This window comes from Lissotriton helveticus, chromosome 7 (assembly GCF_964261635.1).
Source record: "Lissotriton helveticus chromosome 7, aLisHel1.1, whole genome shotgun sequence".
NCBI lineage: Eukaryota > Metazoa > Chordata > Amphibia > Caudata > Salamandridae > Lissotriton > Lissotriton helveticus.
The window spans coordinates 632,409,862-632,427,283 of record NC_136068.1 but is presented as its reverse complement, the minus strand read 5'-3'; the positions used below and the strand labels follow the sequence as shown (position 1 = coordinate 632,427,283).

At 42.9% G+C, this 17,422-nt stretch overlaps 1 protein-coding gene across 1 annotated transcript in view; it reads left to right on the top strand.

Annotated features, from left to right (window-relative positions):
• Nucleotides 1–17,422, top strand: part of LOC144768868 (active breakpoint cluster region-related protein-like) — a 276,177-nt gene that overhangs the window by 145,492 nt on the left and 113,263 nt on the right. The window contains exons 12-16 of the mRNA XM_078652876.1: nucleotides 2,479–2,554; nucleotides 3,923–4,027; nucleotides 5,051–5,128; nucleotides 11,870–11,967; nucleotides 13,214–13,321. Of these exons, the coding sequence (XP_078509002.1) occupies nucleotides 2,479–2,554; nucleotides 3,923–4,027; nucleotides 5,051–5,128; nucleotides 11,870–11,967; nucleotides 13,214–13,321 (465 nt within the window). The remainder of the gene's footprint in view (nucleotides 1–2,478; nucleotides 2,555–3,922; nucleotides 4,028–5,050; nucleotides 5,129–11,869; nucleotides 11,968–13,213; nucleotides 13,322–17,422) is intronic.

The following is a 17,422-nucleotide window of genomic DNA, read 5'->3' as shown; positions in this document are numbered from 1 at the left end:
AGGTGGCACAGAGGGTTAATATGCGGGCTGCAAAGAAAGTGTACCATGCAGATCACAAAGTGCATAAAATATAAATAGGTCAGGGGGTTACTGCTTTTCTGTTACTTGCAGCTTATAAATTCAAATCCTAACATAGAACAGTGTATTTATAACAGGCATCAAAGAACTGCATACACTGCAAAGTATAGATTAGTGCAGATATTAATGATGCAAAAAGGGTTCATCTGGGTAGAAATCAATTCTCATTAGTTAAGAAAATCCCCAACTAAGGTGTTCTGTTTTCAATTCTGAGTTTGTGCTTCTGGGGGCCCAAGCACTCTTTAGCAATGCTGCCTACCAATTTGCATGGCTTGTGACTCCTACACCCTGTATTCCTCTATCTTATGTAAAATGTCCTTTACGCTATTTTATACACATATGACTAATTGCCTCTGTGTATTTTGTGTGTGATGCAAGTGCTCTGACACCCTACACTGGTATGAGTGGCGCTTAATAACGAATTAAATGCATCTGAACGTTAGTGGTTATGGAGCCTTAAAGGATACTGTTAAAGGGTGGTGGTGGTGGTGAGGGAATCTGCATAACTCTGCCTTACCTCAACATCACCTCAGCACCACCTCAGCATCAGCACAGCACCACCTCCACATTAGTGTACCACCACCAGTGCAGCCCCAACTCAGCCTCAGCTCAGCACCACATCAGCTCCAGCGCAGCACCACCTTAACATCAGCACGGCACAGCATTATCTCAGCATCAGTGCACCACCACCAACGCAACCCCACCTCAGCAGCAACACAGCACCACCTCAGCACAGCACTAACTCAACATCCCTCAGCACCACCTGAGCATCAGCTTAGCACCACCTCATAACCAGTGCAACATCACAACCTCAGCATCACTCAGAATCACCTCAGCATCATTTAGCACTACCTCATCATCACCTCAGCCTCACCTCCTCATCAGTTTACCACCAACTCATCATCTGTGTAGCACCACCTCAGCACCAGAATAGCACAACATAAACATCAGCACAGCACCATTTCCCCATCCTTGCACCACCACCAACACAGCCCTATCTCAGCAGCAACTCAGCACCCACGCAGCACCTCCTCAGCATCAGCAGAGCATCACCTCAATACAGCACCAGCACAGCATCACTCAGCATCATCTAAGCATCACTCAGCACCACATCAGTAACACTCAGACTCACCTCCACACAAGCACACCACTACCTCAGCATCACTCAGCACCACCTGAGTATCATTCAGCATCACCTGAGCATCACATCTGCACCAGCACATCACCACCTCAGCACCACTTCAGCATTACTTAGCACCACCTCAGTGTGCCCTTGGAATCTGGCATCTGTTGATTCCCTCCTAGTGTCTGTCTGCTGCTTGTGCTGTAATTCAGGTACTATTTCTCAATCTCCACCCTCCTATTGTTTATGTCCCTCCATTCATAACAAAAAAAAGCTATAACAGACAAGAATTACAACAGGCAGGAAGAGGTTGCCAGTATTGCAAGGACAAACAAACTAGAAGACATTTTTTGTTAATTTTTTTTTTTTTTAAAGTCATTCAGTTGCACATAATATATTCTTTAAACTCAACTACCTAACACTCCATTCACAAAATACCATTCCACATACTTACACTCCATTACACACAGTCAAACTCCACATAATTCCACTACACTCAAAAACACATATTTACTATCCACATAATACAACTGCACACCAGTCCACATAATTCCACCACACAAATTCACACCACACAGTTTTACACCACACAATACACAACTAACAAGTCCAATCCAACCCACACAATTGGTACACACCACATACATCTACTGCAATCCATAACACATATGTAAGAGACATTTACATTTACAATGCCAATAGCTCCGTTTCCTTTTTAAAACACACAGATCTGATGCTTAGCTCCTCCCTATTTGTTATTTTCCATCATCAAAAACGCAAAGCTGTACTCACAGTTCCATGCCACACAATTCATCTCCACACATTTCCAATCCATTCCACACAATTTAGCACCAACTACATAATACAACTCAAAAACACAATTACACAACACACCACATACATCCAATACACACCACACAACTCCACACCGTGCTGCAACATTCAGCAGCACAACACAAAATAAAACTGCGCTACTTGCTACTCCACAATACACAATTCCACTCCACATAATGCCACTACACTGAATTCCACATAATTGCTAACCATATTATTCTACAACATACCATGCCACATAATGCCACCTCACATATTCACTCCACACCACAAAATTACACAACTAACTAATCCAATCCAACACATGTAGTTCCACCACTCACCACATACATACACTCCATAACACATAAGTAAAATACATTGCCATTTAAAGTGCCAATAGTTCCAACTAAAACAAATGCGAGACCAATTGCATTTACAATGATTATTCTTTTTTGCCTTAGAGTTTCACTGTCCTCCTGTCCTCTGAATATGAGCTCCTGGACTGGAAAGAGCAGATCGAACAAACCAAGAACAGGAGTAAGAAGTAAAACCCACAAAACGTTCTTGCCGTTCTGTATTTTTTCTCCTCTTTCCTATTCCGCCTGTCACATCTACTTTTCTCCTTTCCTTCTGTACCATTGAAGAGAAACACTTGTGAAGCCTGCAGCATTTGTCTTCCTGGTGTTTCGACTATGAGATGGGCAGACTCTTTGAGGCCCTGGAACTTGAAGTCCTTTCACATCCTTAGCTGTCTTTTATGCTAAAATTGTTACCTGAGAAAACTGGCACACCTTTTCAAGGTTTAAAAAGGATAATGAAGTTGACCCAGATCAGGTGCAGGGGAGCTGCTATGCTTTTCCCATGTTCTTTATCTGAGGAAGTGTCTGTCATTTGTACCAACACAACCTCAACATTTTGTTCATTCATTGTTGATTTAAATACTTCTTCAATATTCAACAATTATGCCTGAAAGCTGGGGTTAAAACTAGTAGCCACAAGAACTGTAAATTAGTTGTCTTTCTGCTATGAGGAACAACACAAACTTACAAAATGCTGTGGGCGAAACCAGTGGCGCTTCATCCTGCATGTGAGATAATCTAGTAAATTGCTTCCTTCCTAAGTGGACGTTAAGGTTCTTCTTGAATTCTTTTTCCTATGGAAGGAAGAATGCTAATTTCTAATGCATAGTCCCACATTTGGTTCCCTGAAAAACAGATTTCTTGCTTTGCCTTTACCGTAGAATTTAACCTTTTCTCACAAGTTCTTAGGCTTGGCCAAATACATTTATTTGCTATAAATTAGCCTTGTGATTAGCCTTGGGTGCTTTCAAAAAAGAGAAAGATGTGTGGCTAGCCACCATCATGGGGGACCCTACATGAGCAATCTCTCTCATGTCTGCAGGATCCACATGGGTTTTCCCCCTCAGACTTCCAAAAATAAGAAGGACAGGGGATTCCTTGGCCAGTGTTGTTCACTTGTGCCAGAGACAAAAGATAACTTCTGGAACGCAGTGGCATCATAGAGATGAGGGTAAGCAGCGCATCCTACGCCTGGGCACACTTATCTCCATGGGTAATCATGGGTTTTGCTGCCATAGATCAGTATTACCCACAGATTTGTTCACCTCTGCTTGTGGTACAAGGCTGGCAACCCTCATTGACCTTAGGGAGATACTAAAATATCTAAGGGAGAAGCATAATCACCATCACAGTGTCTGAGCGATCAGTCCTGAAAGAGATAGCGTGCCTCTGCTGGGACCCCAAGGTCGCTAGGTACCTTTCAAAGCCCTGAACTTGTGCTACCTCTGGTGAAATTGCCTCATTCTGCTGTTCCAATGAGAGCAGAACCTATTCTCCTTACAGCCTGATGAAGAACACTCTCACTTACACCTCTCTTCTTTGACAGATCTGGACTCGGAGCCATTGGTGTTTTCCGCCATCACAAAGCTGACCAGTTTGCTGGTAGAACTGCGCAGGACAGAGAGACTGCCCATGCAGAGTGAGCGCAATGGTATGTGTATGAGTTGACACCCATGAGGCGGACAGTGTGTGTGGTGGTCTATGCAGGGCAAGTTTGGTTCCATGGGTAGAGTAAAATGTGGGGTTGCCCCTTCATGGCTGGTTCCCTTGGGGGGAGTAGTGCCTGCGAGGATGATTCAAGGTCAAGAACTATTTCTTAGAGTGAAGCATTGCATGAGGGAATTCTTCCGTGGCAGGATTCATGCACATGAGTGGAGAGGGGTGTCAGGCAGTTCCCCTACATATGGGTTGAAATGGGAGGAGCAGAATGTGATCAAGCAAATAATAGAAAGAAATCCCTCAAACCAAGGGGACAGGGTTATACAAACCAAATCAGAGTAGGCTGCACCCTTCAGTGTGAAAAAGATAAAAATCACAATTACACATACACTCAATCCCACCAACTAACAAGGTAAAGCCCCCAACCAAAAGAATAGCAAATATGAATGCCAAAGTGCTAGAAACATATATATACTTCAAACCAATATATATATATACTTTAATCCAATAAAGCAATACTTAAAACCTATAATAAATAAAAACATACATTGCACAGCACAGGAAGGAAGAATTGTATAAGACCAAAAAAGGTGTCTTTTATCATGTACACTTCTACTTTATATGTCGCTGAGAATTTATGAATCCTCATTCTCATGTAATGACCCGTGGCAGTAGAAAACGTCTCGATATTTTATGTGAGACAGCCTCTTTCAGTATGGATCACATGGGTGAGGCAATATTTTGTCCATGCAAGCTCAACATATGCATAAGCTTGTCCTCTTCAAGTACATGTGTGATGCCATCTTGATCTGAGCCTGCAGCTGCCATTTTACCTTGAAACTTAAAGGACTCTCTGGGTTGGAGATACAGTGTGGGCACAGGAGGTGAGCAGTGAGGTAACTGAAAGGCAACTTTGGCAGGTCTGCTCCACCCTGGCTGGCTGTAAGGGAAGGGATTCAGAGGGCCTGTATTCCACTTTTCATTACATCTGTGTCTTCTTAATTCCTCACATCAGGCAGCAATCCATGTTTCTTGCTGTGTGGAACACTGATCGTTGCTGTTCACTCAATCAAGAACCTCACGAGTTCGGCTGGTAAGATTATTTACTTTTGGTTAAAAAAAAACTCATGCTTATGGCAGTTTTTTCTCTTAAACAAGGGTTGTGGATGGAGCAACAAGAAATCCTTCCTTTCTCCTACTTTTATGTGCATGAGTTGTGTGCTTGTAAAGGAAAATGAGTTATGTGGAGGAATGATTGATTTTGCTGTCTAAGGACCCACTGACATGTTTCCGGAGGTCTGTGTGACAGATTGTTGAGCCTAGAGATATGTTCTCCGGAGAAGCGCCTAATTCCATCTTCCGTGTTTCTTGCAAGCTTCTCCAAGGGTTAGTTCCCCTATGTATTCATCAGTTCAATAAAAGAAAACTATAGCTCACATGTAAGATCATTTCCAGCCAGTGGTGTTGTAGTGGTGCCATGTGTCCTAATTAGGGGTTAACGAGATTGTGTTATTTATTTGTGAGATTTCATGGAAATTCTGCAAAATGATACTTTTAGCACAAAATGTGGTTTGCTAGTATCTTGGGTGAATTTGTTCATGCAAGGAAATACCTGAAGTAAAAAAAAGCCACACAGGGAATTGGTATATGACTGGTTCAAGCAAAAATGGCCTTCTGTTGGACATTTTCTGTCTGGACAACTATCCTGAGGGCAAATATTATGCAAAACTGTGTATGTGAAATTTCTAGAAAATGTGCACATTTTATGTTGGACCTGACAGCCTTAGGGTGGTATTCCCCTAAACAATTTTGCCTGCCTGCCTCATATTTTTTCTGAATTATTTTGTTGGCCTTAAGACTCTGAGCACTTTACCACTGCCAACCAGTGCTAAAGTGCATGGACTTCTCCCACAAAACATGGTTTGATTGACTTAGCCACAATTGGTATATTTAATTTATCTGTAATCTCTAGTAGAGTTCACTGCATGTGCCCAGGGACTGTAATTTAAATGCTACTAGTGGGCCTGCAACTCTGATTGCACTTTAAACATGTCTCAGGCCTGACACTGCAGGCCCTGTAGTTGCAGTTTACACTGCCATGTCGACTTGGCATTTCTAACCCCTTGCTAAGCCTTAGACTCCCATTTTATTACAAATAAGTCACCCATATGGTAGACCCTAGGTAGTTCATAGGTCAGGGTGCTGTGTAATTAAAAGGTAGTACATGTACTTTTAAGTTTTTCATGTCCTGGTAGTGAAAAACAACCAAATTCATTTTCCCTCTCATTTGTTTACATTGGAAAAACCTTATCACAATTATACACTGTAATTCTCTAATGAGAAGGAGTAGATCTGTCGTGGTTCGTATCACTGGACAGGTGATGATAAATCATCTTTACTAGTAAAGTTGAATTTATCATTACCCTTTTAGAAATGGCACTTTTAGAAATACAGCATTTTCCTGTTCTTAGCCCTGTGTGACTGCAGCCTATCTCCAATACACTTCTGGGGTGCTTGACAACTTGACTTTGTGCATTCCCTTTAGACAACCACACACAAAGGGAGCTTAGGTATGACTGAGTGGCCATCCACATCCGGATGGGTCATCCTGGGCAGGATGGGAGGGAAGAGCTGACCCTTACATCTGAATAGGCTGTGTCCTGTCCTGACACAAAGGACTGCATACCCCCCTGTAGTGCGTCTGAAGGCAGGGCTGGGTAGAAATGACCCCTGTGTACTTCAAAGCCCCTTTTTATAGTCACCCCCACTTCAAAGGCACAACTGGGTATAAGTACTGTGTCTCGGACCCACCAAAGTAGACACTGCTAGACCTGTGAAGAACTCTGTCAGGAGAAAGGACTGCTATGCTGCTATAAGGACTGCCACTCTGCTGGACTGCTACTCTGGAAGAACTGCTGTTCTGCTGTGCTGCCCTGCTGCCTGTTACCCTTTGCCCTACTGAGGAAGGGCTGGACTAGCTGAATTGAACACAGAGTGATCTCCAAGGGCATACTGAATTGTCATCTATTATAAGAGTCAGGGATATCAAAGTCTTACCTCCTGCTCTTGTGCCTGGTCCATTTGAAGTGGATCCATGTATTTTCTCCAGTGGAATTGACGCATCCTCTGCTGCATGAGTAGGATCTATGCACCTCTGCTGTTGCTGGAACAGAACCGGCGCATTGCCCTTGGAACCAGCGCATCACCATTGGAACCGACACATCAGAACCACAGTATCACCACCACTGTAGAGAGAGATGAGCGACGCATCCCGTAAACTGCGTGAAGAAGCGTGCTGCATCCGCTTTGGAACCAACACATCTCAGAACCAGCGCTTCATCTTTGGAAATGGTGTATCGCCATCATTGCATGGAGAAAATCGACACATCACCTCGAACTACGGGATCGACACCTCATGTCACTTTTGTTCAACAGGTCTTCCAAGGCTTCTGTATTTAGCCCACTGTCCATTGTGGTCGGCTTGAAAACTTGACTTTTCTCTGATCCAGTGCGACCTGATAACCCCATAGGCACTTATTGCTTCTGAACACTATTTTTCACTTTAATCTTTAAAAATTCACTTAATTACTTCTACTTATTGGATTTTTGTCGTTTTGGTCTTGTTTTATTTATAAAATCATAATCTATTGTTCTAACATGTGATGGAGTTTTTTAACTGTGTTATTGTTTGTAGTTTTGCACAAATACTTTACACATTGCCTTCTAAATTAAGCCTGTCTTCTCTGTGCAAAGCTACAAGAGGGTGAGCAAAGGTTAACGCATTTAGTGAATATGACTTACCCTGACTAGGATTGTGGTTCATGCTAGGACAGTGTGCATACCTCTTCCAAGCAGAAACCCAATTTCTAACATTTTGCATTATACGAAATTTGGGAAATTCATAAATTTTGCTTGCATAATTAAAGTTTCACATGGCCTATTCCTAATGCAAGTACGATAAATTGAGCTCCTAACCCACCAGTGCTCTTGTGCCTTCATGATAACTATGCCCTTCTTTCCATCATAATAGGCACAATCTAATTCTCTTTAGAAGATAGCAATTCAACCCTGAATCTGTGGTTCTAGCAAAGAAAAGTGGGGAAAACTGTGTTCATTTCTCTGTTTCAGTTACACGCTGTATTCTTGGTCATATACGAGCAGATCATAACGGTTTGCAAATGTAGCTCAGTTTAGTTTTCATCTTTGGTCAGTGAGCTCACATGTATTGTAGCACTAGAAGCAGTGTAGGTGCTGGTCCTGCGGATTGTTGAGTGCGTACGCTGCAAGCAATATATGGGGATTCGCTGCAACTGGCCTTTCCATGTGCAATCATGTTGTGGGTACCAGGACGAAAGGCCCCAGTCTAAGGGGAAATCTAGATTCGCAATGGAGATGATGCATGGACACATTAGCAAGATCAACGAGGATGATATTCTGTAGGAGACTGTGTTGTGGAGATGTTCCCTAACCATTCCAGCTGATCTGCGAGTGTCCTGAACTGGGAACATGGAAGGGCCCAAATTGATTCAGACCATGATCATGTGACAAAGGGTATAAGGCCACAGGGAAGAGTCTCACAAGTAACCAACAATAAACCCATTGGTCCATCTTGGACATTCTTGAGGTCTTCCCTTTGGAGTTTCTCCCTTGGTGTAGTAGGGAGAAATGCACTCTGTTAGGGGAGATGCAAAGAGAGGGGAAGAAGAAAGACTCAGTGGAGTGATGCTGTTCATCTTGGAGAGACTGGACATCAGCATTCTCATCTGGGGACAGGCAGGTCTCTCAGGCAACATATTCTCATGGCTGGGTTCAGAGCAGTATATTAGGTGCTTGAACTTCAATGTGAGGAAAGCTGAAAAGAGATGGGTGGAATGCTTTAATTAATCCCAGTCACTGGTAATCACTCAGGTTGCATCCCAGAGCACTGTTTGTTGCCATTCATACTACCTCAGACAGGAAACAGCCCCATGCCAAAAAGCCATGGCCCTGGTCTAATTGGAACAATCCAGCCTGAACTGCAACGCCCCTTCCTCCTTAAACTGGACCACAAGCAAATCCAAACTGGTTTCACCCTATTTAGACTCGTGAGTGAGGCATAGCTTTAGTCCCTTGGCACAGCGAGTACAGGGCGCATATCTGGGAATGCACACTGCATTTATGGTGTAAAATGGTAATAGGTAAAATGCTCGAATTAATCTAAACCATAGCTAATTACTTAGGCTGCATCCCAGTCCATATTTTTTTGCCCACCTTGCCACCTCAATCAGGAATTAGACATATGCAAATTAGATTTGTTCTTGCTTCAATAGTCCAAAATGCCAGGCCAGGACCTTTCCAGACAGGAACTCAATTAACCAGAGACTGGTTTTAGCTGAGTTAGGCCTCGTCAGTGAGCAGAAACCAGTTTATGGTTGCTTTGTACCAATGTGGAGAGGAACTTGTTTGACAGTTTCTGATGGACCAAGGTGGATTTGCACATGGCCGGTCTTAATCAAGAGTGGCATAGTGGGTGAAAAAAGATGGAGTGGAATGCTATCTCCAATGGCTGAGAATAATTCAAGCACATCTTCCTTCAGTTTATTGTTTGTTGAACGTGAGTGGGAATCTTTTCTCTGCTCTCATGGCAGATTACCTACTCGCAGGGCAGACCTTCTCAGTCCTGATGCCAAACCCCATCTCCAAAGGAGAGTGGCATGATTCCATGATTCTTACACTTGGTGTAATCCTTCCTGTTCACTCTTGCACAGAGCTTTGCTGTAGCTAAAAGTGAGCTGATCTTATACTTTCAAAGATAAGGTAATATTTCAAAGTTGAAGCAATTGCAGATTCATATCAACAAGCCGCTCTTTTGCTGAGATACACTTCAACATATGGTGGCAGACAAAATGTAAGTACATCTTTCTGTGCGTAAAGTGCAACTTCTTGGTGGAAAGACATTCCTTAGTATGTGCAGGGCCTCAGATTCCATGGTGATGGAATACATCCCATAATACTCTCAGGAGATACGAATTCCTTTCAGACAAGTCACAGCCGGGTCAAGACTGCAGCCCAATATGCACTAATATTCGGAGGGGTGTTTGTAGAGGGTGGGAGCTCACATGCTTATTTTTTAATTTTGGTGTGCAGGAAGTGAATACTGAAATCCCATAGAATCCTCTGTTATCCATCTAGTGACAAAACGTTTTTTACTGGAAAAGGCAGCAACTCCCCCTCCGTAGGTGGTGCTGAGGAAATTGCCAAAACGTATCCTGGCCCTTGGCAAGATAGGTGTGTTAAAAAAAAAAGAATGATGTGACAGTTCTTTTGATCCTCCTTTGTTCACGAAGGGGCGAGAGGTCACAAATCACTTTCCAGCCATTTCCTCCTCTGCACTTCCGCATGGCAGGGATAGTAGGGCCCAAAACCATCCTTCCGGCCCTTGAGAAAGACACAGTAGGAACGTGTAGTTGCCACAGTGTAAAAATACATGTAACTGAGAATTTGCTCCCACCTTTGGGCACAGTAGGGGAGGTTCTAAGCTGAAATTGCACACCGGGCTCTTCCTTGGGCCAGTATGCTACGTGGACCCCAGGCTTCCACGAACCTCAAATGAGAAGTGTTGTTACTCTGTGTTAATACCATATGCTGAAATCATCCATGCTCAATGGCCAGTTGGTATTTGGGTTATATCTTGAAGGTAAGTCCACATCTAGGGTGAGAAAGAATTGTGACTGCTCACAGAAAGACATGTGGCACTTATGAATCAACAGGAGATCTATCACTTCCAGTCATGGGACACAGAGGCCTACAACGTAAGGCGTGAAGGAAAGTCTTTGGTGGTAATGCGTATACCTCACTCCTCTGCCACACTCCTGCAGCCATCAAAGGGTGGTCCTGTGGCACTTCTGTTGAAAAAGCATTTCTATATTCTAGAAGTGAAAATGGAACTGTGGTTACAAAAACATCCCTAGTGCGTCCAGGTTTTGTGCCAGATCAATGGAGGAGGACTATCTGAATGTTGGAACAACAAGGTCAACAAGTGTTCCCAAGAAAATAATGAAGGCACGCCAATTTAAACAGAGAACAACTGTTTAACTTGCGGCACCTCTTATGCATGTGTCTGTTCTTAGAAGGGCAGCACTTCGACGGTCCATGCTGTACCATTTTCAGCAAGTGCAACAACAACAGGGATCATCCTTTACAACGCAACTTTTACCACGCAGTGCCTTTACGACGCAACTATTACAACGCATGTTATTACAACGCATAGCGCTGGGGGGTGCTCTAGGATAGGGAATAGATTTAATTTACTATCCAACACCTTCCCTACTATCCACGGGGACTGGAGTTGGAATAGTAAATTAAACTATTCACTATCCAGCACCCCTAAGCGCTATGCGTTGTAAAGGCATGCGTTGTAAAAACTGCGTTGTAAAGGCATGCGTGGTAAAAGCATGCGTTGTAATGTCATACATCCAACAACAACACCTGGTGACTTTCCTGAGAAGTTGCCTATTAACTTTATCCAAACACTGGCACTCTTAAGTGAATGTGACGGCCCATGTATATGAACTACATCCAAGACCTGAATAAATAGGTACTCGGAGGAGAGGACATAACAAGTACACATGATGTGCAGCGCAGCAGTGTTGGTCTCAACGATTTTCCAGAAATTGTGACTGTGGAGAATGGGGAGGTGCACTGGCTGTAGAGGATGGGGTAGGTGTACTAACTTGTATCAATGTTGAAGTAGAATTGGTGCAGGAGCATAAAAATGTAGATGGCATAGAGCCTTTGATGGGATGGTATCATGTGCTCAGATTCTCACTGTCTTCCTTTTGGTTATTTTCTCAAGCTCATTACATCTCTCTCGAGTCAGATACATATGGATATTTTGAGAAGAAATCAGAGAGCAGTGACTTCTCTTCTGAAACAGTCACTGACTGGGAGGAGGTGAGTGTCACCCGATAAGATAATGTAAAATTAAAACATGATAAAGGCTTTTGACCTCCAAAGGTCAAACAAGGGTTACTATTTGCAGATGTCTCAGCTTGGAACCTGAGATATTTGAGGATAGATAACCATCTACTCTGGGTTACTAACTTGACAGAGGTTTACTCTGCTGTTAAATATTTGCACATATTTTTGGAGTTATGTCTTTATATCATGTTATATTTGTATCTCCAACCAATGCTAAATATTATCTTCATGGCATGTAAGAGATGCATGTTTATGAGCTGCAAGAATGATGTCGTCATATGATGCTAAATTGGGTCTTCTTGGAATCTTGAATTTGAATTCTCATACGAGGCTAGAGTTGTGTGTTGGTTGAGTTGAGTTGAGTTGATTTACTGGGTTGTTAAGTTGTATCACATGGGATTCTAGAGTTGGATCCTCACATGATTTTAGGGTTCTATCATTGGATGATACTTAGTTGTATCATCGTGGGACTCTAGAATGGCATTTTCAATAAATAATAGAGTTTTAACTACATTGGATGTTAGAGTAGTGCCCTCAACTGATAGTAGACATTGATTTTCCGATGATGTTAAAGTTGTATCTTCATGCACTGGTGGATTTTGAGCTTTATGGAATGCTAGAGTTGGATTTCTATGTTAGACTATGCACTGATATTCAGTAGATGTTAGATTCAGATCTTTGCAGGAGGCTACAGCTGGATGATCTGGGATGCTCTAGTTGATCATCATGAGATTCTTTCATGGATCTTCATTTGGACCATCGTGCTTTACTAGAGTTGTATTTTCACGAGGAGCTAGATTCATATCGTCGTAGGATGCTAGATTTCTATCTTTGAAGGGCGCTAAAATTGGATTTTCAGACAATGCTAGAATTTACTCCTGATGGGTTGTTGGAGATGCATCTTCAAATGATCCTAAGTTGATCTTGATGGGATGCTAGTATTTCATTTTAGTGGCATTCTAGTCTTGAATGTAGTGGGCTTGTGTCTGCTGCTGACCTCGTCCCCTCTGTGGGGTGGTGATTTATCATAGATGAAGTAGGAACCAGTTGTTAGTAGGAATGGTAGCTATTTGTTGCATGTTTTATTACGTATCTTTAATTTAATGGTCACTCACTGAAGGAAGGATGTCTGATCATTAATGATGTGCTCACTCCTTGTTGATGAATCAGTGACATTATCAGGGCTGTGGTCTCTAAATAATGGCTTTTTCCAATGCAGGAGTTGGAGTTGGAGCTGGATGGAGCGCAAGCCCTGCGCCTTCTGTGCTATGAGCGAACGGAGAAGATACTGTGCAAAAGCAGAGTCATCGGGAGGACTGAAGTACCGGTAATATGGGTTGCTGAGGCAGAGTCAGCCACTTGGCAGGTCTCAAGCTTATGCCTTTGAAAGGTTGATGGGGCAGATTCATTTGTATACATGGCAGATACAACTGGGACAGACAGTCAGTTGTTAAGTCCCTGCATTTGCAAGTGCTGGGGAGGAGTCAGTTACAAGTAAAGTCAGTGCCTTTGAAAGGCCGATATGGATAGAGGCACAGTCAATTTAATCTAGATGAATCCTCTAAGGAGTCATTTGGACATGGGCAGGGTCAGTTATATGTCAGATGCCAGCATTTGACAGACGTAAGTGACTGTGGCACACTCAGGTGTGTATCAGTTAATATCTTTGATGGGCCAATTGGAGTAAAACGTATACTTGGGCTGAGAAAAGGCCAAGAGGCTTAAGACAAAGCCAGCTACATGTCAAGCTCTCCCCGTCCACCTCAATTATTATCCCATCAAAGTATGCCATCTCAGAGCTAACCAACCTACCACAATGGTATCATATCAATATTTTACCACATTAAAACATGGTATTGAGAAAACCTTAAATTGGCAACCATTAGTAGTAGAGTATTGAAGATCTCGTCTATAATGAATGGGTATTTCCACAGCAGTGGGCTCAGATGGATGGAGAATGGTATGAGAGCAGCATACAACAGAGCAAGAAGGGAGATATTATAGAGATGTGTGCAGTACAGGAGAAAGAGAAGACTCACGGTAGTGATAGATTATTGTAAACATTTACAAAAAACTATCTCTACAGAATGGAAAGAGAGATGCATTGAACTATTCCCTTTGGATATAAACACTGTAGAGAAGTGAATTATAAATATAAATTTATTTTTTCTAAATGTTGCACTTGTTTTTTGAAGTATTTCAGTTGTTATTGCTTTTTCCCAAGCAGTCCCTCCTGTTTTATAAATGCTATTCACCAGGGCTAATAATTTTAGATTTGTTTGTTAAAAGTTAGGAATAGTGTGTGTGCTAGCAATTACTACATAACTACAATTCCAGCTATTTAAATAGTTACTTGTGTGTTATCATTACAAAAACATTCTCAACTTTAGTTAAGACTCATGATTTAGTTACATAACTATTTTAAAGTTGGAGCTTTTTTTTTAAAAGCAATGCATATCTCTGAAATGTTATTTGATAGTTAAATGACACAAAATAAGGAATATTTTTTCCACATTCTTCACGTTTTAAAATGTTGTCATAATAAATAACAGTAGATTATGGAAAGCAAACACAAACTTATTTTAAAGTTAGAAAGTTAGAGAGGACATTTTACATTGTTAAGACTGTTGTTTAGAATCTGTAAACATTTAGACAAATAAACATAACTTTGGTTATACATTTACATCGCCGTTTTAAAAAAAGTTAGATTTGCTTAAAAAACTTTTCCTAATCAACATGGATAACTTTACATAGAGTTTGGACTAATTATTAAAACGTTCTGGATAACTTTTTGACAAAGTATCTTAGAGTTTCTTTACAGTGATGATGCTATAGGCTTCAATGGAAGGCGTTCACATTCAATATTAGGTCTATGGACTCAGAAAAACAAATGCAATTAAAATTTGGCACAACCCAGAGTTTTCCATTTTTTGTAGTAGAAATGCTTCCTCAAGATTTACAAATACATCAAACAGGTAGGACAAGTGTAACAGCATTTCATACTTCCTTAACCCCTTCGATGCTTGTGACGGAACCATTCCGTCATCAGTCACGATTGAGCTGTGCTGATGATGGAATGGGTCCGTCACGACCACACCCTGTTCTGGAATGTCCAGCACCGGGGGAGAATCGGCGCCGCACGCATGATGTTAAATAGGCAGGGCACGTGAAGCATGGTAGTGTGAGCTTCCCTCACATTTATGGGAAAGAGTGTACAGAAAAAAGGCTAAATCAAGAAGCTAAAAAACACAACTTAGCCAACCACGGTGACAGGGAAATGGTGCAACTAGAATTGATCCAAAAATCGAAAGTGTGCTAAAGATATACAAATGTATGTGTGTCGAGCCTGGTGATGAAGAGCTACAACAATGTAAACCAGGGGCCTCATTTGTGAAAAGTGATGCATCTCTGAGTGAAAACAGCGATGCGTCACTTTTCATTCTGCCCTCCTTGCGACACCAATGATGAGTCATATTTACAGTATGACGCATCATGTCACAAGGAGTTACAGATACGTCAGTATTTCTGACGTATCTGTAGGCGCAAAAGTGACGAGTTGCTGGAGTGTGTCACAAAAGTGACGCAACTCCAGCAATGTGTCCTTTCACATGGGGCAAGCCCCATGTGAAAGGGCCTGCGTCAGTCTTAAGCCTGCTGTGAGGCAGTCGTAAGATTTTGATGCATTTGAGTCCTAGAAGTGGCGCAGTGAAATCTTATAGATTCCACTGCGTCACTTCTACGACCCTTCCTTGCGTCAATACACCCCCCTTGCATACATTATACCTGGCGCAGGTATAATGTGGCGCAGGGGTTTACAAAGTGACGCATCTACCTAGATGCGTCACTTTGTAAATATGGTGCAACAAGGCGCATTTTTTACGCCTCTGGTGCGTCACAAAAAGTGACGCACCAGCGGCGTAAAAGTGACGCACAGCCTCATAAATGAGGCCCCTGGTGTTCAAAGCTGATGATGTAACATGAGAGTATTTTTTATCTCAGATGTGACGAAGACATTGGTGGGCATGGAAGATATTTAAAAGGGGTGGTTCTTGCATGTGTATCTTGGTAGGACATCGTAGTTGGGAATTGCCTTATACATATTCCTAAATCAGAAAAAAATGGACAGACATTCGGGGTGTAGCTGGGAATGGACAAGGAATTAAATGACAGCTACAGTCTATTAAGTGTTGTGCCACATTAAAATAATAAATATATCAATGCAAAGTAAGAACACTTCACGGCGAGGTTTGCGAAGTGCAGGCTTCTTTTAACACCTTTTTCACATTTCGATAATTTGATACATGGAAATTAATATCTCCTTCATTACATATTTGAAAAGGATTGATCAATGTGATTGAGGCACGAAAGCCGAAGAAGTATTTCGGAGAAGGAGGTGGAGCCAACAAGGATGTAGCTCTGAACATTTGTGGGAAACTGCACAGCAGGCCTCTGAGGCGCTGGTGACTAAAAGCCTGATTATGATCTCAGGCGGACCGGCACGGAAGCAGGACTCCTCGTTCCACAGTCCTCGTGAGGTGTTCTGGCCTCACGGGTCGACGTCCTCTGAGTCCTTTCGGGTCAGCAGATTAAGTCCAGTCACCATAGGGCTACCATTGCTTGGCCGTTTCTTGACAGAGGCATGCATTCCTAAAACCCTGCGCCCCACCAAAAACTACCCTGACACCAGCCCCCCCACCCTGAGCCCTAAAATTAATCCGCACTGTCCTTAAAAGTACCCCTTCCTCCTTCCTCTGCCCTAAGACCTAAAACCCTGCCCCCACCCATTAAATAAACTACCCAGACCCCCCTGCCCTGAGCCCTAAACACCCCACTCGTTAAAAACTCCCCCCAAACCCAGCCCCAGCCCTTAAAACTACCCGACCCCTGCCCCACCTTGAGACCTAAAACACTGCCCCTTCCAAAAACTACTCCTACCCCCGCCCTGAGCCCTAAAACCGACCCCACCCCTAAAAACTCACGCCAAACCCAGCCCTTAAAACTACCCCTCCCCCTCCCCCACCCTGAGTTAAAAAACCCTGCCCCCTTCAAAAACCTACCCCGCCATGAGCCCCATAAAACCACCCCATCCCTAGAAAATTACACCCCCCCCAAAAAACCTGGTCAAGCTCCACTTACCTGTCCGTATCTGGAGCTTCCTGTTCCGATGATTCTGCTTCTTCTCCCCGTCCATCTGAACACCAGACCGCTATCTGCCTTAACCAGGCAAGTATGGCAAGCATGGCTATGCTTGTGGGGAAATGACACACATGGCTCAGCCCGCGTTGTAAAGGCTTGTTCCCCATCCGGCTACAGTGGTTTCCTTCTTTGGACAGTTACTCTCTTTCTGGGCAACCAGGCTGCACTCTGACAACTCTCCATGGCCCAGCAGAATCAGGTGCAACTTTTGAGTATTGGGTCTTGGTCTCTT